This window comes from Oenanthe melanoleuca, chromosome 26 (assembly GCF_029582105.1).
Source record: "Oenanthe melanoleuca isolate GR-GAL-2019-014 chromosome 26, OMel1.0, whole genome shotgun sequence".
NCBI lineage: Eukaryota > Metazoa > Chordata > Aves > Passeriformes > Muscicapidae > Oenanthe > Oenanthe melanoleuca.
The window spans coordinates 3738885-3763649 of record NC_079359.1 but is presented as its reverse complement, the minus strand read 5'-3'; the positions used below and the strand labels follow the sequence as shown (position 1 = coordinate 3763649).

The following is a 24765-nucleotide window of genomic DNA, read 5'->3' as shown; positions in this document are numbered from 1 at the left end:
AAGCGGGATCAGTGCTTGAGTGATGGCTACAGCAGCCAATGGGAAGTGGTTCCGTGCGCGCCGGGAGCGTCCAGCGGGAGCGGGGCCGGGAGCGGGCCGAGGCCGCGGTGAGACGGGGCGGAGGGCGGTGGGACCGGGACGGGGCTACGCCGGGAGGGCGAGCGGGTGGCCCGGGGCGTTTGGGGCTCCCCGCTGTGGCGGCCGGGCTCGGGCTGCGGGCCCCGAGGGGTCCCCGTGTCCCGGCTGCGGGCAGCGGCCGGTGCAGCATCTTCCCGTGTGTGAGGGGCCGGGGGAAGCAGGTGCCTGCCTGAGGAGACCCAGCCCGCAGGGGAAGCCGGGCTTGGCTGGGCTCGTCTCCCCCACTCGCCCAGGTGCCTGCGGGGAGGTGCCGAGCGGACCCGGCCGGGTGTGCGGTGCTGGCACAGCACGGGAGGGCCCCGCTGAACTGAGGGGAGATTCTCCCGCTGAGGGCGATGCAGCCTGCGCTGCCCAGGGCTGTGCAGAGCGTTCCCTCGGGGATGTCCGGAGCCATCCTGCTGGAGCTGTCCGTGTCTGAGCAGAGCAGGTCACACCGCAGAGGCTCTCTGTCACCCCCACCGCTCTGTGATCGCTCTGTGATTCTGTACAGTGTGTTACACACCGCTGGGCTCTGGTGGTTTAGGTCTCACTGGGTATTTGTGCTTTGTTGCACTGAGGTGTGTGGGGCTGAGTGGTTGCAGAGCTCCCTGGGCTCCCTTTGCCTTCCCCAGTTCACTGCATACACACACCCCTCTGCTCCAGTGACCTGGACATGGCCTGGCTGTGACAGAGCCCAGGCACTGCCGGGGCAATTCCTCCTGGCAGCTGGGACTGGCATCAGCGAGTGATGGAAGGAAAGCAGGAGGGAAGCTGCAGGGAAACCAGCTCCTGGAAATGTGTATTTGAGTACTGGTGGCTGAAGGATCTGACCTTGAGTCCTAGTGCAGTCCATTGCTGCTTGGCAAAATTATCTCAGTCTTCCGGTTATAACATAATATGGATGTGACTCAGTGGGCAGCTCTGGAACACATTATCTGACTGATGTCTGAGAGGTTTTCTGGTGCTGCCTTGGTCTGCACCCTTTGAACCTCCTGGCTGAGACATTCCCAAAGGAATGAGTGGTTGGTGGTGGCCCATGCAAAGCCACACAAGCTCTGTGACTTTCCTTTGGAGTCTCACCTGTGATGGTGAGATTCTGCTCCAGGAACTGCTCCAGAAGTCATGTTTGATTTTTAACTCCATGCCCAGCTTGTGCTTCATTTCTTGTGTGCAGCTGCAGCATTCCTGGCAGCCAGCCCAGGCTGTAGGGGCTGAGTCAATTGCTGTTGTCAGTATTGCTACCCTGGGCATTCAGATACTGTGAGTCAGGTTGAAAACCCACGACTTTAAAAATAGTACATTGTGGGTTCTGTCCATGTGCCCTCTGGTGTAGCAGCCTTCAGGGCTTACATGTTGGAAGTGCTCTGGTTTGGGATTTTTTATATCTTGAGGAAAAACTTGCTTTCAAGAAGTTGAATTTCATCACTTTAGAAAGAGGCAGTCAGTAGAAAAGTCTTAGGACCCATGGCAGAGGCCAGACTTAGCCTCCTTTTGCTGTGTAATTGGGATTAGCAGCACATTTTCTGTGTGCAGGGGCTGTGGCCGTGGATCTAATGAGGCAGAACTGCTCCTCAGCAGGAGATGCAGCAGCACGGAAAGAGTTAATACCTCGTGGTTAGAGTAGCTTTGTATCGAGATGGAAATGACTAAGCACGCTGCATTCCTGAAGAGTTACTTATTTTGATATAAAATCTCTTGTTTGGTGCTGCCCATGTCTGAGGCATCAGCATGGCAGAGTTGTTCAGAGGAGCTTTGGGGTGGTTCTGGAGAGGAGCAGAATGGGAGTAGCTGAGAGCTCTGGAAAGGATCCTTTCCCTCCAGGAATGAGCTGCCAGCTTTCCTGAGCTGCACAAGACCAGAAACTGCTTTTTATTTGGCTACTAACACAGGAGGCTTGGCGACAAGGACTCTGGGGTGGTTTAGGGCTGCACAGCTTTCACAAAAGGACTGGGATTGCCACAGAGCTGCACGGGCTGGTCCAGGCAGTGTCGTGTTCCCAGGAGCAGGACAAGGTAAGGTGCTGTGGCAGTGCCTCTGTTCTCTCTGTGCCTCTGCTGTGGGGTGCTCTGGGTGCTGGGGGTTCCAGCCTGACCTCAGCACTAGACAGGGATTTATTCTGGAACAGCACTGGCAGCTTTCTCTCACTGGGAATGTGGTTTCAGGAAATGGGATTGTCTGGAGGCTTTGCATGGAAAATGTGTGGTGTGCTCTCTGGCTTTCAGGGCTGGAAAAAGTCAGGGCTACCTGTCATGTGCTGTGAACGTGCCTTATTCTTCTGCTTTGGGAGCTTCCAAACAGCATGGGGCAGTCTTTTGGCAGAAAGGGGTGATGTTTTGTCTAGAAATTATGTAATTTCCCCCCAAACTGCTGCTTCCAGTGAAATAATTCTTGACTGCACCGAGCTCCTCTAAGTCCTGATGCAGTGAGGATTATAAATTTGACTTCTCTGGAAATACTGGGAAGCACACTGGGGCCACTGAAGGAGTCTGGAAGGGAGGTTGGGATGGAAGCAGTCACAAGTCTGGTTATTCTGTGGCAGGAATGATTTGTGTAGTGCTTGATACAAGTGCTGGCTGCCTGACCCAGGTGGTCTCTGCCAGCTCTGTGTCCCTGAACTGTGTTTTAGCCTGTCCTGGACTGCATTTAAGGGTTACTTAACTTGGATCACACCACCCCAGTGTGCTCTTTCTTCACCAAAGATCAGTCTCTAGCCTTGCCTGGGCTCACGTGATGAGCTGAGATTAAATGCCTGGTTTTTAATAGCAAGCCTGGGCAGGTGAAAAGCTGCATTCCTCTCCTCCTTGGATGGATATTTTGGAAGAGACAGTCCAGGGAGCAGCGCTGAGCAGGGAGAACTTTAGGCTTGTGCTCGACCATCTGTGGATCCCATTCCTGCATGTCCAAGGCCAGGCTGGATGGGGCTTGAAGCAACATGGGACAGTGGAAGGTGTCCCTGCCCATGAGAGGGGTTGGAAGGAGAGGGGGTGGAAGGAGAGGAGCTTTAAGGTCCCTTCCAGTCTAACCCAACCCATTCTGGGATTCTGGAATTCCATGTGCTGACCAAGGCTGAGCTTCTGCTCCACATTTCTCAGCTCCTGGTTGTGGCTTACCATGGGAACAGGGACCTGGCAGAGGGCAGGAGCATTAACTTTGGCCATGGCTTGAGCTGAGGAAGCAGAAATGGATGTGTCTGGCTGGCTGAGGAAGCTGCAGCACAGGCAGTTTTTGTTGCAGCCTTCCCAAAGTGAGCTGTGGCAGGAAGGATGTGGGACAGGCTGGCAGCCAGCAGAGCTTGTGCCCAGCTTGGGCACAGCAAGGATGGACCCACCTGGAAAACTGTCCAGGGCTACTTAGCCTCCTCTGGGCAGTCATTTGTCCTCATGGGTGGTGTTGGATGTCCAGAAAAGGTTCTTCCCCCAGAGGGTGGTGGGGCACTGAACAGAGAATGTGCACTGCCAGAGCTCCAGGAGTGTCCTGTGCAGAGCCAGGAGTTTGACTGGATGATCCCTGTGGTTCCCTTCCAAGCATTTTCCATGATTCTCTGTGGATGTTTTGCCAGGCTGCTCCCGGAGGAGCTGACAGCTGGAGCATTTTAGGAGAAAGCAGCCAGTGCTGTTAGGAATCAGAGCAGCTGTGGGCATGGGCTGTAAGTGTGCATGTGCTGGGTTTGTTTAGTGCAGTGGATAAACCCTTGCTCCACCCTGCAGGATCCCCTGGCTTCCTCTCCCTGTGCCAGTCTTGCATCCAGCCGTGCTGTGTCTGCAGGCCTGGCAGGCACTGGGGGATGCTGGTGTGCAGCTGGGCTGGGAGGAGGCTGGTGGAGCCCTGTCTGTCTGTCTGTTTGTCTGTCCCCTGGCTGTCTCCTGGCTGTCCCCAGCACAGCAGGGTCCTGGGCAGTGTGCTGGAGCCCTGGTGCTCAGCAGCTCAGGGCACAGCAGAGGGAAAGCTGCTTTCCTGTCTGTTAATCAGGGCTTGCAGACACGCAGGGAGGAAGGATGGCTCTGCCCTGGCTCAGGATGTTTTGGCAGCAATGCCTATTTATAGGAGAGGGCAGGGGCCCCTCACTGGTGCAGGAAGAGGGTCTGCAGTGGCTGTGGAAGCACTGAGGACAGGCTGGAATGCTGATGAGGGACAGAGGGCTGATGATGGAGCAAATATCTCCAGCTTGGGGCTTACCCAGATTGTCCAAGTTTATCCCATTCACTGCTGAGTGGGAGAGTTACCAGCAGCTGTCTGGGACAATGGGCTGAGCAATTCCAGCCTGCAGGAACCCAGGCTGGAGACAGGGAGCTGCTTTCCACAGCAACAGTGCTGCTTTGGCAGAGGGGGAGAGTGCAGCAGAGCCAAGGCTTGGTGCCATGTGTGCCCAAACCATTCCTGAGCTGCCTGGAAAACCTGGGACGTCCTTGACCAGTGAGCTTTCTCACTAGTGCTATCAAGTAGCTCTGCCAAAGCCAGTGCTTTGCTTTTAATTGCACCTCAGATGCCTCTGCCAAGCAGATCAGCAGCTCCAGGGATAGCCCCGAGCCCTGGAATTGGAGGTGTGGTTCTAGCAGTGGGCAGGGTGTGGGTCTGCTGTGCTGGGGGCTCTCCACACCCAGCCTGGGGAGTGGGACATGACCTCTTGCCAGGCAGGTTTAAGCTCCTCTGTCTCCCAGCTTGGTTTGCTGCCCATCCCTGGCTCTGGCAGGCTGTGGTGACTCAGTGCTGGCCGGGTGTGGTGGCAGTGGCAGTGGAGGACACGTGCCCAGGGTGGCAGTGGCAGCTGCCTGGCTCAGTCAGCTGGAGCCTTGGTGTGGTTGTGGCCCCTGGTCCCACCTGGAGCAGGTCTGGCTGCTTTCTGCAGGGATCCTCTGCTTTTGTGCCTGTGTGGAATTCTGCTGTTTCCCTGCCTTTTGCAGGGAGACTTCTTGGTGCCAGGGGAATGTTACCAGAGCCAGTGTGGCCCCTGGCCTGAGCTGAACACTTGTCTCCTACTGCAAAAGGAGATTGTTAAATACAGCTGGAGGGCTGGGATTTCTGAAATGGGATAATTGCCCAGAGAAAGGGAGGAATGGGGCTTGTTAGAGCCCATGGGCTTCTGTCTTCTGTCCAGGATGAGTTCTCAGCTGTGCTGGCATATCTGGAAATACTGGGGATGCCTTGTGAGCTGCAGGTAGAGCCAAAGGGCTCCAGGGCTGAGAGGATTCCATCCATGAAATGTCTGTACTGAGGCCACGCTGGACCTGCATGTGCTGGGTCTGTAGAGCCAGCCCCGTTCTCTCTGGTGGTTTCACCTGCATTCCTTGCTGGATTATGTGGAGGATGTGTCCTGTATCCCCTGGATTACATGTGTGGGAAGTCTCAAAGAGCACATCTCCTGTTTGTGCAGGCTCTGCTTGGGTAGGAGAAGCCAGAGTGTTTCTTTAGCATTCCTTCTCTGCTGATCTAAACATGGGGTGATTTTTCACTTGAAGATGAGAACCTACCTGTTTCTTCTGCCTTTTGAAACTCCCCTGGCTGCAAGCCACAGGCTGGGCACCACTGCCCTCCAGTCTCTTGGATGGCAAATTTAGGTCAGGTGTTGACAAACAGAACACCAGGCAGGTTTTCACTTGTGTTGTGGAGCAAGAGAGCACTTCTGGGAGGAGGATGCACTGCCAGAGCTGGGCTCTTCCCAACCACTACAGCTCTTCTCATCCTGTGTGAAGCAGCAGCTCCTCACTGGAGAAGCAGATGTGGTTCCTTTTAGGTAAAGCTGCCCTGCTGCCTCTGTCCTGCTGTGTCTCTCTGAGTGGGGAGCTCAGGTGCCACAGGGATTTGTCTGTACTGCCTGAGCATCAGGAGGAGCTGCACTCCTGCAGAAGGGCTGGCTGAGATCCATGCTGCTGTGTTCCTCTGCCATTAAATAATTTCCTTGGGTTCGGATGCTTGGGATCCCTCAGGGTGTTCTTTGCCTGCTGTGTTTGTTTTTTAATCCTGAAGCCTCACTCCCTTTCGCTCACCCCCCAAGATGTGTGCACAGAGAGCCCCTGTGGGGAGCTCTGGAAACCTTCCTGAGCACGTGCTGGATGTGATTTGGGGAGGAATGTCCTGCAGCAATTGCCAGGAGCAGCTGGGAGTTTGGGGTGGGAGCATGGCTGGGGTGCAGCTGATGGGATTTTTTTTTTTTTGCCCGCAGGTCAGAGCAGCCAGCCAGGACTCTGTGACACCGCTGAGCACTTTGGAGTGTGGTGGCAGCTTGGATGTGTGCAGGGCACGGGAGGAGGTGGCCAGGGCTGGCCATGGGCTGTGTGTGAGCGCTCTGGCCCCTGCCATGCACCCCACGGGCGCTGGGGACAGCAGCTTCTCCCGCGCCGCCGCGCTGACCCTGTCCCGCAGCCACTGCCGCAACATCCGGCAGAAAATCTCCCAGTGGGAGGGCAGGACACGGGGCTGCAGCAGGGACAGGCAGCAGCCACGGGACTTCGGAGTGAAGTATGATCCCAGCTGCAATGCACTGCCCAAAGTGAAGGCAGAATGCACAGGCAATGGCAGAAAGGCTGGGTCCAAGGATCCAAAGAGCCTGGGGTTGGATTTCAGGGAAGATGCGCGGAGCTGCTGGCAGAGCGGGGACTGTGGTGGCCCAGCTTCCCGAGCCAAGCAGAAAGGAGAGGGGCAAACAGGCATCCTGACCCCGGGGGTCACACTGCCCCCAGGGAACTTCTATACCTCACAAGCTCTGTGGAGGAGAGCAGATCCCCCCCTGCCTGGCAGAACCTCTCCTGTTCACTTGGACCTTCAGAAGAAGCGAGGCAACTCTGGCTCCACGGAAAGAGAACTGCAAATCAAAGGAGTGGACCCTCTCTGCAGGGCAGAGAGGAGCTTGAGGAACATTTACTCTGAGGTTGAGGGGCAAGAGGAGGAGCCAGCTCCTGATCCACCCCCCAAACCTCGCAGGACTTTCCGCTACCTGGCAGAGAAGGGTGCTGGTGCTCGTCGAGATGCCAGTGCCACCAGGGAAGCTCCCCGGCAAAAGCAGTGTGGAAGGGACTTGGTGTCATCCTCCAACAGCCCTGAGAAGAAAATAGCCAGCAGGAGGATCAGAGGGAGAGCCCAGAGGTACATAATTCATCTCTCATGTCTGAAACATTTCCCTAAGTCACTTTCTAGATAGGTTCAAGCAGCTTGCTTGGCATGGTGTCCTTGTGGACATGCTGCTAATGGTGATGCCTCTTTTCATGGGGAAAGGATGTTCTTGGGTGAAAGTATCCTGCTTTTGCTGCTGACAGTCTTGCAAAGAAGGCTCCATGTTCCAAGCAGAAGTCAGCCCACACCTTAGAACAGAGTGAAGTGACAATATGCTGGCCCCAGGGAGAGACCTGCCTGCTCCCTCTCTCAGCTGCAGTTTGGGGATGGCACAGTAACTTTCTCTTGGGACACTATGGCTGCTGAGTATTTGGCTTTTCTGGGAGTGAAAGATTCTCTTGTTGCTTAAGGCTGGAGGCTGTGGGTACTGCTCTTGCAGTAGGTTTGGCTGGTTTTCCCTCTTTCCCATACCCTTCTGAGGTGGCTTGATGCAAATCCTGCTCACAGGTGAGCTGCCTGTGCTGGACTGGTGTGCACAGTACCAGCAGAAATGTGGCTTGAGGTTCTGAAACTTTCCACTGTGGCAAAGTGTGCAGCAACAGCCCAAATTTGATGATGATGGGCTAAATCTCTGCCAGCTCCTCTGTGACCTCAGTGCTCTAATTTCAAAATAATGGCTAAGTGGATGGAAATGCCAGCCCACAAAGGCATGAACACCCTGAGCACGAGTAGGAGAGGCCAGTAGGAAGCAGTGCCCTGGTTCTGAGCTGCTGCAAGTCTGCAAAACATGGTTTGGGTTCTTGCCTCTGAAAGGATGGGTCTGGCCATGCCTGCTTGGAGTGTGCTTGGCCATGGAGCCTCCAGCTCCCTTTCTTACTTGATAAAACCCCCAGAGAAAGTGAGCGGGACTCACTTGGTGTGCTGGCTTTGGCTGGGATAATTTTCTTCTTGGCATCTTTTGTGATGCTGTGTTTGGGGTTGTGATGAAAATATTGGTAACACAGCAGTGTGTGAGCTGGGAGGGGACACAGCAGGGACAGCTGACCCCAGCTGACCTCGGGGATGTTCCAGACCCTGTGGTGTTCTGCTCAGCAGTAAAAATTGGGGAAGAAGCAAGAAGGGGGAACATTTGGAGTTTTTGTTCCCAAGTCACTGTTATGACAGAGCCCCTGGGCATGGCTGAACTCCTGCCTGCTGAGGGAAATAGGGAAAGAATCCCTTGTTTTGCTTTCCCTGCTTGTGCAGCTTTTGCTTTGCCATCCAAACTGTCTTTATCTCAACCCATACACGTGTTTTGTCTCTTTTACCCTCTGGTTCCCTCCCCCATCCCACGGGCTGAGCTGCTGCCTGGGGTTAGACCTCAGCCCCTGGAAATGTGAATCCAGACTGGAGCATCCCTGTGCTGGGTGCTCCCAAGGAGGGAGACAGCAGACAGCAGCTCCAGCAGGTGCTTTTAGAAGAAGTGACACTGGTTTTCCTCTAGGAAATCTTTTGAGTTCGAGGACATCCAGGGCTTCCGCAGGCGGCCGGCGGCCGGCGGCTCGCACAGACCTCGGGAGGAGACAAATGGCACTGCAGGGTCCAGGCTGGCCCACACTCAGTCTGAGGACAACATCTACGAGGACATTATCTGTATGTGCCTCTGCTTCTGGGGCTCTTCTGGAGGGTGGCAGTTGGGCTGGGGAGGGAGGAGTGAAGGGGAGGATGCATTGAGGCTCTTTCCAGCTCTGGGACTTTTAAGGTTTTCCCCATCTGGGGTTCTTTATTGGTGTTGGTGACATGTGCACATGAACAGCCTGATTTCAGATGTCATGGGAGGTCACTGGACTTGGCCTGTGCTACACTGATTTCTTTATTAGCTCTTGGAATGCTTTGCTTGAGCGTTGCACAGAGATCAGTGTGAGCACTGACAGAATGAGTTGCTTTGCAATAGAGCTGCTTGCTCTGCAGGGGAAGAAGTGTTTTGTTCTGCTGAGTCCATGTGCAGTTTGCCAAGGTGATGGCAGTGGGTTAGAATGATGTGGTGGGAACTTCATCCAGCTTTAAAGAGGTCACTCAGACCCTGTTAAAGGCAGACAACTGCACTCTTTCCCCACTTATATCCCTAGCAAAAATCACAGGGCTTTATCTCCTTTCATAAATCCCCCATCCAATGCTTTTTCCAGGTCCTACAAAAGAAAATCCTTATGAAGATATCAGAGCACTGCCCTTGCCCCTGTGGAAGGTCCCATCTGTCTGGAAGCTGCCCCCTCCCCTGAGCATCAGCAGGCCTCCCAAGGTAGGGTCAGGTGTTGCAGAATCATTCTCACAAGGGCCCTTGTTTGTCCTCATCCCCATCCTCACATTCCACACTGTCAAGTTATTGGTTTCCCTTATTGTTTTATTGTTTATTATTAATGTAAATAATACATAATGTAAATAAGGAACAGCCATGGCAACTGCTTAAGGAGCAAAAGAGTAGGAACAACGGAGATTTGGTGAGATGCTTGAGTGGGGAGGTGGGATGGAGAGCTTGGAAGAGCAGATTTTCCAGCTGTAATCTGACTCCTCTGCCTGTGACCTTGGACCAAAACTCAGTCTCAAGCTTGACTCTCTCTTCTGCTCCTGTTTTCCAGCCTCCCCCAAAACCTCCCTTCCTCAGCCGCAAGTCACTGGAGCTGAAGCCCTTCCAGACAAGTTTCCAAGGGAAGCTGGGGAGGGAAACCTCCCTGCCTGTCACTCTGTCTGAGTGGAAGCTGTTCCGAGCAGTGGAGGCTGCCAGCAGGAGGAAGAACCTGCCCTGGGTGAGATTCAAGTGTGAATCTTCACTTCTTGCCTGGCATTTCAAGCTCTTGCTGCTCTGTGAGTGGCCACAGAGCTGTGGGCCAGGCAGGTGATTGCTGCTTAACACTGCTGCTCCAGCCATTCCCTCTCCAAGTGGCAGGGCTGGTGTTTGGGGACCTGAGTGCCAGTTCTGGCTGGGACAGTGGTGCTTTTATTGACAAAGTGCTCAGTGTTGTCCTGCAGGTCAGGGCTGAGAGGGGACACAAGCCTTTCCTCGTGCTTTGTCACCCAAGCCCTGCTCCCAGTGTTTCCATGGGGTGGGATGGGGCTGGGTTTGTGCTCTTGGAGAGCTGCAGGGGCAGCTCTGGAACACTGTGTGGATGTTCCACTCTGCTCCCACTGACTTCCCAGACTCATCCTGGTGTTCCACTGAGCTGTGGGATGCTTGTGGGGCCCTTGGTTACTTGGAGCTCTGGACTGGCATCAGGAACTGCTGGTTCATAGTTGAAAGGTGCAGAGGAGTTCTCAGGGATAAGAGCATTTCACAAACCCTTTATATAGCTCTCCCTTCTGGCCTCTGCCTCCTGCCTGGCTGCAGAGACAATGATGCTGCTGAGCCCAGAGGGGTGAGGAAGAATTGTAACCCACCTTCACACAGAGGACTGTTCTGACCCTCCTTTGATGCCTTGGGAAGGTTTCTAGATCCTCATGTTGGTTACCAGCTCACATCCCTCAGTGGTAAAAGGCACCAAGTGCTGTAGAAGGGCAGCTGCAGCTGCATGGGACTCAAATTCCAATTGTGGTAGTGGCAAGGACTTATTTTTGCTGTGGTAAAATCATTTCACTTCAGGAGATCTTTATTTCATCTGAAAATCATGTGTATTTGCTCAGGGTGCACAAGACTGAGGTAGAATTGGGCAGCTGCAAAGGACTTTTCAAACCTTCAAAGTGCTTTGGAGTATCAAGTAACTTCTGTCTGTGTTTTTAAACAAAACCTAGGTCTGGAAAATTAGGAAGGAGATGGCAAGATTATAAAAATGCTGTGATGGAGAGTATCTCTCATTTGGAGAGGAAAAATAAAATGTTCTCCAAAAGCAAACCTACTCCAAAAATCTGGTAACAATTTACATGCAGGAAGAGCACTTTACTCTCTTTGCTCATGAGGAATTGAGCCAAGATTGCTTGAGAGGTTGAGAAAAGGATTGGGGTCTAAAAAGACAAAACTTTTTGCCTAAGAAACACATGGCTGCCTTAAACACACCCAGGGTGGTGACTCAGCTGCACAAAAATCAGGACAGAAATTAAGATCTTCTAGGTAAGGCTGGATAAAAAGGACAAGAAGGCAGATTTGGCAGGAGGAGCACTGCTCTCTGCAGAGGGTTGTTTGTTCCCTGCAGCCTCCTCGTGCTGGGAGGGCTTGGCTGAGGCAGAAAATGGGGAGAAATTTATTGGAAAAGGAGACAAAAAAAGCCTGGTTTGCTAATCTGGAGATTAAATGCTTGAGCTGAACAAACAGGTTCTCTTTAATATATTTCTTTTTATGCTGTATTTGTGATGACAAATGGCTGGGCCCCACCCTCCTGTGTTCAGTTTAATGAATTCCTGAGGCAGGAATGAACTTGACCTGCTCCCTGCATTTAGGGTAAATCCCTCTTCTCATGAATCAAGAGCTGCCTTTGATGTGGGGAGCCAGGAGCCCCTGGGGCTCTGGCAGGTGAGGAGAAAGCACAGAGAGGCTGTGACAGGGACACACAAAGTCTCAGGACTTTGGCTTTAAGGCTGCTGTGACCAGTGGAAGGAAGATGACCAGCACCAGCACAGAATGTCAATATGCTGACCCTTCTTTCATGCCTGTGGCTTAGTCTGCACTGGGCTGTGCTTTCTCCCAATTTTTTTTCTCCAGTGGACCAGGTGTGTGGTCCTGCAGCACAGACCCATTGTTCTGTCCCACTGTCTGTGCAAAATCACAGAGTGGTTTGGGTACAAAGACCCTTAAATTCCACCTCATTCCAGCCCCTGCCATGGGCAGGGACAGCTTTCACTAGAGCAGGTTGCTCAGAGTGCATCATCCTTCCATTCCACAAACAGCTGGGACAGGGACTGTGCTTGGAACAGCCTGACTTGTGCTTTTGGAGGCTTGAGCTGAAATCCAACTACAGCAGCAAACCCAAAAACCAACTCAAAAACCAACCCCCAAGCTACAGTGAGAGAGCTCTGCTTTTTCTGGGCTGGAAGGAGTTGGGGTGCTGGGGAGCATGTTCTGAGTTCTCTGTGCTGGGGGGTGTGTAAGATGTTCTTGCAAGTGCCTTTGCATGGAAAATGGAGATCTGGTGCCAGACAGTTTGTCACTTCTATTTGGGAAGGCAAGTGTGACAATTTCCAGAATGCTTGGTGTCAGCTTTGAGCTGTGCTGACAGGGATCCCTCTCTTGCAGCAGAAATCTGTGCTCATTTTTTCCCCAGTGAGCTGGGCTAGAGGGACTGCAGGATTTGGGCAGCTTTTCCCAAGTGCTGGATGGTGGCTGTTGGGCTGCCCTCCTGTTGGCACCTGGACCTTCTGTGGACCCCCACATTAACCTCTGCTTCTTCTTTGGATTTCAGCTGGTGCTCAAAATACAGGAGATCTTTGATTCCAAGCGTGGAAAGAAGAAGGTGAAGCTGCTCAGTCCTGCTGGGAAAGAAGCAGCTCCAGTGAAAGGTATTGGGGTCTCCAGCAGCACTGTCTGTGCTCTAAACACCCTGACTGGCACAGTTCCTCTGCCCCTGAACTGGCACCACAACCTCATGCTGACACTGCAGTGCAAACCCCAAACTTGTGGCTGCAGTTCAGCTTTCAGCTCAAGGAGCATTTGCTAAGCCAAATTTAACACTGTCACAAGGGGAGGATTCTGAGCCTGGACAGCTGGCTGCTGGTTAAAAGTGCTTTTTCACAAAAGCAGATTAAAGCAAAAATTCCTCAGAAAACCACTTGGCATGAGAGCCATCTCTGCCTACTGTACTCATCATCTGTATGCCTTGTTCTGATTGTGTAGCCATAGTAGGGTTTTTATTTATAGTTACTCTGTTAAGTTTTAGATCTGCCTCAACCAACCAGCTGGTTTGTGTTTTTTGCCCGTGTTCAGCTGACCTGCAGGTCATTCACTGACAGCACTGGCTTGGTACCAGCTCTGCTTTTTGAAATTTGCTGTTGTGACACATTTCCCAGCTGCCTTTGGCTGATGCTTTGGGCAGGATTGGTGGGCAGCTCTGAGGGATGCTGATCTGATGAGTCTCAGGCTCTCTCTCTTTCCCAACTTTGGGTGTTGCCCATCTTCCTTCTGCATGGCTAATAAGTGAAAACTATGTGTGTTTCAGGTGAAACCAGTGGGAATGAAAGCGATACAGAAAATCAGCCCAAAAGTGAGTGAATCACAGGGGCTGGTCCTGTCCCACAGCACTGCACCCTTGGCTGGGCTGGGATGAGCATGCTGACATGTGGGGATCTGCTGGGACAGGGACAGGAGCCTCTCAGAGGCCACATGGCCAAGTCTGAGAGCTCTTGCTGTGACAAACCAACCTCTATTTGTGCCACTTCCCCTGAGCCCTTGAGGTTTAATGGCATTAATCTGCCAGTCACAAGAAGCAGAGTAATTTTTGGGCTGGTGGTGTGGCTTGTGGGAGGTTGTTCCTGATCAGTTTTGCTGCTGCTTTGCTTGAGATTATTTCCCTCCTGATTCCTTGCCTTAGTTCTGTTTTATGTAATGCTGTGAAATGTCCTTTTCTCTGGAGAGAATTCAGCTGGGTATTTGTCTGATTCCAATGTTCTGAGCTGGATCATAGACCCAAACTCCAGATCTGAAACACCTACTTGATTTTAGCTGCTTTTAGCTTCCATGTAATGATGTTAAACAGAAGGGTCTGGCACAGGGTGCCCAGAGAAGCTGTGCCTGCCCCTGGATCCCTGGAAGTGTCCAAGGCCAGGCTGGACAGGCCTTGGAGCAGCTGGGACAGTGGAAGGTGTCCCTGCCCTTGGCAGGAGGTGACACTGGATGAGCTTTAAGGTCCCTTCAACCCAAACCATTCAAGGATTCTATGAATTATTTTAGATGTTTCATTTACTTGGAGGGAAACATTCAAAAGGCTTTAACTTGGAATGAAAAGTGAAGCTCCATTTATGTTAAGGAGAGAGGTGTAGAGTGAAGAATCTCAGCAGAATTGCAATGATTGAGTCAGTGCCTGATGGAAGAGTTGTTTGAAAGTGTCCAGAATGTGTCACGGTGCCTGGGCCACAGGAATTCCTGACGTCAGAGGGCTGTGCCTGTGCTTGTGAGCCTGTGCTGCCTGTCAGGACAGCCCAGCCTGGCCATGGAGCTGCCTCTGCCCCTCCTGAGTGCCCCTGGTGTCTGGAGTGGTTCCCTGAGTCCTGGCAGCTCCTGAGCTGCAGCTGGGCTTCACTCCCTGCCTCCCCATGGTGTCACTCTGTGTAAGAACATCAGGGCAGCAGCAGAAATTCAGTATCTGTCAGGGGGGGTGTGCAGAGCTGCTGCCAGGTCAGTGCTCCCTGTCTGAATCACAGAATCCTGGAACTGTTAAGGTTGGGAAAGACCTCTAAGGTCATGAAGTCTAATCATCAACCCAGCACCACCACCATGCTCACCACTAAACCACATCCTCTAGTGCCACATCCACACATTTTTTAAACACCTCCAGGAATGGTGACTCCACCACTGCCCTGGGCAGCCTGTTCCAATGCTCAACAACCATTCCAGTTAAGAAATTGTCCCTAATATCCAATCTAAACCTCCACCTGTGGAATCTGAGGTTGTTTCCTCTCTTCCTTTGACTTGTTTCCTGCATGAGGAGCTGACACAGGCACCCCATGTCCCATGGACAGCATTTGGATGTTGAGCAAACCCACCCATCCCTTTTCCCCCTCTGATGGCAAGGCTGAGTGCGCTTCTGTGCCCTGCAGGTGTGTGGCAGTGCCAGCCACAGGCTGGTTTGGGGTTTGTCCCTCTCCCCAGGTCACCACAGGTGCCTGAGGCACTCTGCCTCCAAGAGGAACCCGCACTACCAGACCCTGGAGAGGGACCTCATCGAGCTCCAGGAGCAGCGGCTGTTCGAGCTCTTCGTGGTGGTGTCCCTGCACAAGAAGGCATCTGAGGTCACCTACACACCCCACATCATCCAGCAGTTCCCCAGCAAGGTAGGAGCTGCATGGAAACCTGCCCAGGGAACTGCTCAGCTCTGTCTCCCCTCCTAAACTACACTGGTCAGGATCTGGGCTTGGAATGAAGCACCTTGCTCTGTTACACACCTCATGTGTAGTGTCAGGAGGTTGTTGAATATGTCTTGATAATGAGTTTGTCTTTTTTGAGCTAGGAAGGTTCCTCCTTAATTCAAATTTCATGAAGCCATGGAGTATTTGCTACCAGCTGAGGGAGAGGAAGGAGTGCAGAGCTCTGTCCCAAAGCTGGCAGGAACCTCATCCTGGCAGGCTGTCCTTTGCAAACCAGGAATGAAACACTGATGATGCACAGGAACTGGGATCCCAGAGCTTTTATGCTTATTATACTGATTTGAAAAAGAATAATAATAAAATGGCAAATCTGTTTGTACAAGCCCCCAAAACCAGGAGATCTGTGGAAGTTGAAGTGCTGTAGCTAAACCTTTGAAATAAGGTGTTCAGCCCAAATGGGTGACAAAACCAGTGTGTGACTGAATTATAGCTCAGTGTCCTGAGTTGGGAAGCTGAGATGGAGCCTTGGTGTTTCTGTGGTACCAGATTGAGATGAATATTCAGTTGTCACTGTCTGGGCTCATACCTGCTGCCTTCCACTGCAAACAGAACAGAGCCAGGAATCCTGGCTGTGCCATCAGGAGAAAGCCAGGGGTTATTGAGGAGTCTGCATGTCATCCACATAGAGGAGATGTCAGATCCATTTAGGGAGGTCCCAGCAGGTCCCACAGTGTCCCAGTTCCTGCTGCCTAAAGGATTTGTGTGCCAATAACTCCAGTGTGTAAATGCCTTGTGTTCACAAGATGAATAAGGAACTACAGCCAGAAAGAGTGCACAGTGTTAATTTAGTGGGTAAAACTGAACACACCCAAATAATATCTGCTAAAAGTGCAAACTTTAGGGTGTTGGGAGGAAGAAGGGAATGCAGCAGATTTGGCTTTTCCCTCTCAATCTGTCCATTGCCTTTGGGAAGGGCATTGCAGGGTTCCCCTCCTGCTCTGTACTGGCTTTTATAAAGGCACTGACACTACAAATTATTTTCTCAGTATTTATTTATACTCTACTCAAGTGAAAGTGTTTTGGTGAGTGACTTTAGATGGGACAGTGTGTCAGACTGGGTGTCTCCCTTCTAATATTAGCTTTGCTTCCAAGTAATCTGCTGTCACCTCTGCTTTGGGCTGTGTGCCCAAGGACATCTAAGCTTTTTTACAACTGTTACTCTGTGAAAATGCTGTTCTGTTTTCCTAACACTTTGTTCTGTCACAGCCTGGGACACTGGAATAGCCTGGGTGTGCTGAGTGCCTAAAATCAACTTTATGCAATAAACTTTTCATTTCTTGGGGGCATTTCCTACTTAAATGTGTAAAATTTCCTTCCATTTCTTATGGAGCCTTTTAGCTGAACACCTTTCTTTTGCCCTTTCTGGGCAGTTTTGAGCATGGAAAGTGTCCTGGCATCCTTGAGGGATTTTATTTGAACCCACATGTGGTGGAAGATGTAATTCAGGGACAGTTTTTGCACTTCAGTTATGAGTGATCTGCACATCAAAAGCTGAACACATTCCTGTCTATTAGTGTTTTCAAACCTCCCAGGGGTAGAACCAAGGCAGGCTGCCCCAGACATCATTGAGGGGTCATTTCTACTTTCATTTTCCAATAAATTTAGCCATGCTTGTAGATCCTTACTCTGTCCTTACCAAGCTGGGTCATTTTACAAAGGTCCAATCAGCAGGAAAAATGCAAGAAGGAGCTGGGAATTTGCTAATAGTCAGAGCATGTTCTCCTGTACCTGTGCATTAGCTGTGTGAGGGATCAGACTTTGGAAGTGTCAGGAAGATGCTTTCTGTATTTTAAATGCTGCAGCTGTGCACCAACTTCAATGACTTCAAATGCATCTGTCACCCCTCCAGCCTGAACATCCCTTCAGACCATCAAAGGATACTGAAGAGAGGCTAAAGGTCATTCCCAAATTCTGCTTTCCAGATCCCAAAGATTGGTTCCCTTCATCAGACCTTAAAAGGTAAAGACTTGGTTTTGGATTCTTGTGACTGAGACAGGCAATGCTGAAAGCTTTGGAGTGTGCCAGAGGAGCTGCAGCCAGAGCAGGGGAAAAGGGGAAAGGATCCAGGAAATCCCTGTGGTGGGAGGGAAGATGAGGTGTGGAGGGGCTGCTGCATTTCCTGTGAGGAGGAAGAGTTTGTCCAAGGCCAGCTCCTGGGGCTGGAAATGCTACTGCTGCTCCTTGGCTGAATGGGGAAGCAGCTGGGAAGGAGGAGAGAGAGAAAAGCTCAGTGAGAGCAGCTGGGAAGGGGGAGAGAGAGAAAAGCTCAGTGAGAGCAGCTGGGAAGGGGGAGAGAGAGAAAAGCTCAGTGAGAGCAGCTGGGAAGGGGGAGAGATGGAAAAGCTCATGGAGTGCAGTTTTTTACCCTGAATAGATCCCAAAGTCCTTGTAATCATGCCTTGGCCCTTGTCAGCATGACCAGAAGGAGTCTGTGTGCTTTGTCAGTCTTTCCCCTGAGCTGTGTGGTGAGTTTAACCCTGACTCTGGTTCCCCAGTGAAACCTTTTCCTTCGTGCTGACGGGGGAGGACGGCAGCCGCTGGTTCGGGTACTGCAGGAAACTCCTGGTGAGCATCTCTGGGAGGGCTGGGGCTGCAGAGAGCACTGCCTGGGCACTGTCAGGGTGTGACTTTCCCACCTGGGTTACCCATCCTGTGCTGCTGTGGTGGTGCCAGCCCTTGGGATGCAGAGGGAAGGGTCAGGGTGGTGCCCAGAAATGGTGAAACGGGCTCTGGGCATGAACCAGCTCCTGGAACTGGGTGTTCCCTGAGAACCTTTGTACTCATAAGTGTAGGGGGGCTGCAGCAGAAGGAATTCTGCAGATCAGCTGCAGTTGGGTGCTGGGTTGTTCCTTGCCCCCCTGTTCTCAGCAGAGCTGTTGCTGTTGCCTTTCAGCCAGAAGGGAAAGGGAAGCGCCTGCCCGAGGTGTACTGCATCGTGAGCCGCCTGGGCTGCTTCAACCTCTTCTCCAAGGTGAGCTGGCACAGCCTGTCCTGAGCCCTGACACCTCCCCAGGGTAACTGAGTGCTTCTGTCAGACCTAGTGATTGCAGCTCATCCCAGGAGAGTGCTGCTACCTCTCTGTCTCTGCTTTGAGCAGGGAAATCACTGGTGCTGAGCCTTGTCAGCCAGCACACAAATCCTTCAGCAGTTACTGCCAGGAGGGGCCTCCTAATACCTGGTGTTACTGAGGGTGCCCCTTCATCCTCTCCTTCTGTGACTTGGAAATGGAAAATCAGTTTGGGATGGGGTTGGATCTCCCCTGGTTTTTGTATCACCATGAGGAGGGGAGATAAAGAGGTGAGGACTGGGGAAAGCTGCTGCAGATAAAGGGCAGTTATTACAGAAGAGTACAGGGACAAGCTTTGATGAAAGATGGTTCTGGTTGTTGGAGCTCAGAGTTTCTAGAACAGCATTTCAAGGAGGTTTTTTGGCAAGGGGGATGTATGCTGCTCCTCTTAACTCCTCCAAATAATGAGAATTTGATTACTTCATACAAGGCATTTCCTTCCAGTAGCAGGAGGCTGGAGAGCTGTGCTCACAGGAAGCTGTTCCTGTTTGAGTGTTCAGACATTTGAGGTGAATTTCACAGGGCTCCCAAGCGAGGTGGGAGAGGGCTGTGGGTCTGTGCTGGAGCTTTCTTTATGGGAATGCTCTGCTGGATTGTCCCCTCTGTCAGCAGCAGCAGTGACCCAAGGCCCTGTGTGTTTCCCTGCAGATCCTGGACGAGGTGGAGAAGAGGAGGGAGATGTCCCCAGCCCTGGTGCACCCCTTCATGCGCAGCGTGATGGAGGCTCCGTTCCCCGCCCCGGGACGCACCATCACCGTCAGGAGCTTCCTGCCAGGAGCAGGAGACGAGGTGACAGAGCTCAGCCTGCTCTCTCTGGGGCACAGCAGTGCCTGGAAATAATTAGTCTGGAAGTTGGAAGGGAGGCTGTCCCAGAAATCTGTTTGCTGTGGAAGTGGTTCCCTGCTTCTTAATGAAGAGCTTCTGGGGCACTCTTCTGTGCTGCCCCATGTCAGTTGTTACAGGATCCTCTGTAGGATCATGGATTCAGAGAATATCCTGGGCTGGAAGGAACCCACAAGGACCTTCCAGTCCAACCCCTGCCCTGCACAGGGCATCCCAAATCCTACCCTGTGCATCCCTGAGAACTGTCCAAGTTCTCCTGGAGCTCTCGCAGCCTCGGGGCTGCGCCCTTTCCCTGGGGAGCCTGGGCAGTGCCCAGCACCCCCTGGGGGAAGAACCTTTCCCAAAATCCAACCTAAACTCCCCTGTGCTGTGCTGAGCTCAGGCCCCTGTGCTGCAGGCTGGGGGTCCCTGGCTGGCTGCTCCCCCAGCTCTGCTGTGCTGTGTCCCCTCAGGTGATGGAGCTGTGCCGCCCCCTGGACTCCCGCCTGGAGCACGTGGACTTCGAGTGCCTCTTGCAGTGCCTGAGTGTCTCCCACACCATCCGGGTCTTTGCCTCCCTCCTGCTGGAAAGGAGGGTCATCTTCGTGGCTGACAACTTGAGGTGAGAGATGAGTCTGAGCAGTTCTTTCATGCTGTCACTGGATCTTATTGTTTCTTCAGTGTTTGGACCTGTCCCATGTCCAAGCTTGTCTGGTTTTGCAATTAGCTCTGTTTGAAAACCTTCTGCACTCTCCACACAGCATGTGCATGCCTAGAATTTGGAGTATGCTGTTTACACAAGAGGAGATAAGGGAATGTTTCCTTTTTGCCTCTTTAGCCTGGGTTGATGGTGGTTTTAGCTCCCCAGAACTGAGTTCAAAAGTGGGTGCATGGGGCCTCTGCTGCTGCACAGACTGTACACAAGTGTCACCTGCCCTGAGCGTTTCCAGCCTGTCCTGAGGCAGGCACTGACCACCCTGCCTGTGCTTCTCTCCAGCACTCTGTCTAAGTGTGGGCACGCTGCAGTGGCAACACTTTACCCCTTCACCTGGCAGCACACCTACATCCCTGTCCTGCCAGCTTCCATGATTGACATCGTGTGCTCTCCCACCCCGTTCCTCATTGGCATCCTCTCCTGCTCCCTGCCACAGCTCCAGGACCTGCCCATAGAAGAGGTGAGGATGTGTGAGACACACACAGTGTCAGTGGGATGAGGTTGACCTCTCTGGAGTAATCTCTGGATTCTGTCTCTGTATAAACTCTCAAACTTCTCTGAGCCACTTGGTGAATTTGCCTGACAAATGTCAGGCTGTTCCAGCCTTATCAAAAATAAATAATATTCACTGTTCTCAGGGACAGGCTGCACTTATGCAAAAACTTGTGTTTTGTGTGTGACATCCCTATTTAAAGAACATCCCACATTTAAAAAACAAATTAAAAACCTGTTTCTTTTTCTATACAGCAACATACCTGGTTATTAGTCAGTGTGTTTTCTATGTCTCCCCAGGTTCTGATTGTTGATCTTTGTGCTGACAAGTTCTTGCAAGAGGTGAGTGAAATAACAGCAGCAGTAACTCATGGGTTTATGCCAGGAAAAGGCATTGATGAAAGAAAATAATAAAAATAAATCTGGATAAGCTGGTGTTCATATGGAGACTCCAGTGGCTGAAGAAATACCTTGTAACCCTTTTGAACTGACAGAGGAGGGAACAGGCTTTAAATCCTTGTTGCAAGGTTGAGGTTGCATGAGGTGGAGAGCTCTGCAAAGCCAAAGATGCTGCTTGTCTGAGCTGAGTTTAAAAAGTATTTCTTGGTTTCTTCTGTGAAGGGGATCCCTAAGATTCTCTGCTGCTTTTTGTCTGTCTCTCCCTGTTCTGTACAGCACTTTCTCATCCAGCTGGAGGTTGGTTGTTGGTTTTGATTGTTGTTTTTCCAAGGAATGACAGTCTAGGGAACAAATTATCATAGTTCATTTGGGGTTCTCTGCTGAACTTCCCCAAAAGTGTTTCTGCATCCCCAGACAAGTAGCTATAAAAATACTGGGGATTTTTTTACTAGTTCAGGATATTTGCTTCTCCTTTTCCTTGCCTCACTGTTCTGTTTTGCATTGCAGCCTGCAATACTGGAGAAAGGTATTAAAGGATTGGGGCATTTTTTAACCATATTATTGAGACCTGTTGTATTTTCTCATCAGATTTTTATTGTTTTTGTGTGTCTTACTGGTGAAATAAGCCTGAGTCTGTGTGGTGGCCAGTTGTGTGTGTGACTCTAATAAAATGTGTTTGGAGCATGTTGAGCAAATGTGTTTAATTTCTGTGGCTGCAAGATAAATACATTTAAATATATTGCATCCCTTAAGATATATCAAAGAATAACTCCTCTCTAACTGCTTTAGGCATGTTATGAATATTTCTAATCTACCCCCTGGTTCTCCTGCTGATGGGAATAACACAGAAGTCCTTCCTTGGCCATTTCTGTCTGTAGGTATCAGATGAGGATGAGATCCTGCCCCATAAACTCCAGGCTGCACTTGTACAAATCCTGGAAGAACGGAGTGAAATCCTGTCTCAAGGTACTTTCTGTGCAAAAGTGTTTTCCCATTAGCAGATCTCTTCCATGGAGCTGATAAAAATGAGCAAATTTAAATAAATGCTAAGAAGTGACATTTTAGCTGTTTCCCTGTGATCTTGCTGAGAACATCTTGTGAATGTGTGAGAAGTTTGGTGTGCTGACACTTCCTCCTTTCACAATTAGTGTGTGCAGAACTGTAGTTTCCTTTGGGCCAATAGCATCAGATCAGCTTTGAATTTTATTGTATTTTTCTAAGTGGCAGAGACAATGTTTTTCTCAGAGAATACAGCAAATTTCTGTATTTTAGAGGGTAATATGGCTGATCATTTTCAAAGTTGAACTGCTTTATGCATGATTCATCAGATAAGGAAGTGTGAGTAATTTAAAAAGCTCTGAGTGGCTTGAGAGAATGGCACCAGCAAATTATATAATTCCTTAAAAACAAAGTTTGTTTTCCAGAGAGTTTGTCTTATGTAGTTTGCCTAATTATTGAAGAGAATTAAAGTTAGCCTGTTGTTAGATGACAGCTGATTACACACCAGATGTTTGACAGGGGAAATGAAATTATGGATGTTTTAATTTCTGGAAAAGCTTTAGAACCAAACTTGTCCCAGCTGCAACAGAAAGTTGCCATTGGGAAATTGAATATTGGAGCTAAGACTTCTTTGATATCAATCCCCTGGAATATCCTAATCTGAGACAGCCAGCACAAAAAGAGACTGAGCTGTCTAAAAAAGCCACTCCTCCTTTGGAAGAGGAATGACCAAAGTGCCAAATGCCCTTCTGTCCTGGTTTGCAGGACAGGTGTCTGCCAATAAAGGCAGAAGCTTCTCTTTGAAATGGAGAATGTAAACCTCGTCCCTCCAAATTATTATTATAATTTTGAAATTAAGGGGCTCTCAGGCAAAGATATGGGAATTAGGAATAACAGTTCTTTACTAGGAAAATTAAAATAGAAATACAGTATTACACAGAACAATCCCAAAACACTGCCAGAGTCAGAATCCAAGCTGACACCCGTCAGTCAGTCAGGGTGTTGGCACAGTCCCATTCAATGGTGGCTGCATCCTCCTGCAGGGGCAGATGTGGTTCAGCTGGAGCAGTGCTCCTGGAGAAGGTGCAGTTTCCTCTGAAGCTCCAGGGATGATGTGCAAAGGTCTGGCTTTCCTCTGGGATCCAGTGGCAAAGGCTGCTCTGGTGTTCCAAATGTCAGTTTTTATCTGGGTAGGAAAGGCTTGGCTCCTCCCCTGGCTAGAGCATCTCCCAGTGGGATGATGGAATTTTATCAGTCATGCCCTGGGACTCAGTGGCCATGAACAGGAGATATCTCCTGGAGGGAGGATGGGCTGTGGGAAGATAAAGATGATTGCCCAGCTGGTTTAAAGATGGCCCATGAGCAGATAATGTGTGCCAGGAGATCAGGGGCACTGCCCCAGCTGGTTTAACAGCTGGTGACAGAATCCAGACTTTTGATCCCATCTTGTATTGTAACCTAAGGCACCTCCCCACAGGTGACACGACCCTGAACTCCCTGGTCTCGGAGGCTTTTGTGCAGTTCTTCGTGGAGATCGTGGGGCACTACTCGCTGCACATGAGCGTGACGGAGCAGGGCGAGCGCGAGTTCCAGCGCGAGCCCTTCCGCAAATGCCACGGCTCGCGCGCCGTGCGCCACTTCCTGCACTGCTTCATGGAAACACAGATGTTCGCCGGCTTCATCCAGGACCGCGAGCTCAGCAAGAACCTGGGCAAAGGTAGCTGTGCCATCACCCTCCTGTGTCCTGTTTTGGCATTGCCTTCTCGTTTCAAGTCTGCTTCACAGCCTCCCTTTTGAAGTGTGATGCCGCCTGCCTCTGCTGTTGGAGTTCTGTCACGTGGAGTATCCCCGTGCCCTTCGAATTGTCAAAATAATTCAGTTTATAAAGCAAAGAATTTCTGCATCCCTCTCCTTTCTCCTTGATCCTGCAGCTTACACACACAGCATGCAGGGTTTCCTTTCGTGGTCTTGTTAATCATGATTAACATGTGTTATTATGTGTTATTAAACATGATTAATGTGCTAAAAGATGGAGTAACTCATTTGGTGAGTGATTTTTAATATTTTTTTTTCCCTCTTTAGGCCTTTTTGAGATCCGTGCCTTGGAGTATTTGGAGAGTATTCCAGAGACAGAACGAACTGGAATGAACAAAATCCTTCGCAGTCTTGGTAAAGGGACACGCCTTTGTTTTGTTCATTGTTAATTTTTTTTTAATTAGTTATAGCTATTGAATAATTAATTTGTTACAAGGAAGGGAAGACTCCTTCTTTAGTTTCTGCTCTTGTGGTCCCTTCTTTACATTTACTGCTTCAGGGGACACTGAACACTTTGTAAGATTTTTCTTTTCTTTTTAAGCTTTTGTATCTTGTGTGGCTTTCCACCTTAAGTTGCTCAGCCTGATGAATCCTGGAGTCCTCCAGCTCACAGAATCCCACAATGATTTGGGTGGGAAGGGACCAGTTCTGCCCTGAGCAGGGACACCTGCCACTGTCCCAGGCTGCTCCAAGCCCCGTCCAGCCTGGCCTGGGACATTTCCAGGGATCCAGGGGCAGCCACAGCTTCTCTGGACACCTTTGCCAGGGACTCACCACTCTCACTTACAGCTCCTAATGCTGTTTTTTCTCTGCAGGCAGTAAAATGAAATTCCTCCAGAAGAAGTGACCGGGCGCTGCTGCGGGACAGCGGTGGGAGGGGGAAACGCCAGGGCCTGCCCGGGGCTGGACTGAGCTGGAGACATCCAATAACAGCTCATGGATCAATAACAGCCCATGGATCAGTGACCAATTCCCTGGATCCATTACAGCTCATGGATCAATAGCAGCTCATGGATCAGTGACCAGTTCCATGGATCCATTACAGCTCATGGATCAATAGCAGCTCATGGATCAGTGACCAGTTCCATGGATCCATTACAGCTCATGGACCAGTAATCAGTTCCATGGATCGATAACAGCTCATGGACCAATAATCAATTCCATGGATCCATAACAGCTCATGGATTGATAACAAGTTCCATGGATCGATAAAAGTTCATGGATCCAACCCTTGACGTGTCTCCGTTCCTTA

General features: G+C 50.9%; 1 protein-coding gene across 3 annotated transcripts; it reads left to right on the top strand.

Annotated features, from left to right (window-relative positions):
- Positions 1 to 51: 51 nt before the first annotated feature.
- DENND2C (DENN domain containing 2C) lies at positions 52 to 24741 on the top strand. 3 transcript variants are annotated; one of them, XM_056511485.1, is made up of 19 exons: positions 52 to 107; positions 6278 to 7197; positions 8648 to 8796; positions 9330 to 9442; positions 9780 to 9947; positions 12528 to 12624; positions 13281 to 13325; positions 14930 to 15111; positions 17054 to 17163; positions 17700 to 17769; positions 18098 to 18175; positions 18920 to 19060; positions 19567 to 19715; positions 20091 to 20268; positions 20601 to 20642; positions 21578 to 21665; positions 23176 to 23415; positions 23781 to 23867; positions 24329 to 24741. In XM_056511485.1, the coding sequence occupies exons 2-19, from the start codon at positions 6413 to 6415 to the stop codon at positions 24358 to 24360; spliced, it is 2754 nt and encodes a 917-aa protein (XP_056367460.1). In that variant the 5' UTR covers positions 52 to 107; positions 6278 to 6412; the 3' UTR covers positions 24361 to 24741. The 3 variants fall into 3 exon arrangements, with proteins under 3 accessions (XP_056367460.1, XP_056367461.1, XP_056367462.1); XM_056511487.1 differs by lacking the exon at positions 52 to 107 and adding an exon at positions 1978 to 2129; XM_056511486.1 differs by lacking the exon at positions 13281 to 13325 and having other exon boundaries at positions 79 to 107.
- The last annotated feature ends 24 nt before the right edge of the window (positions 24742 to 24765 follow it).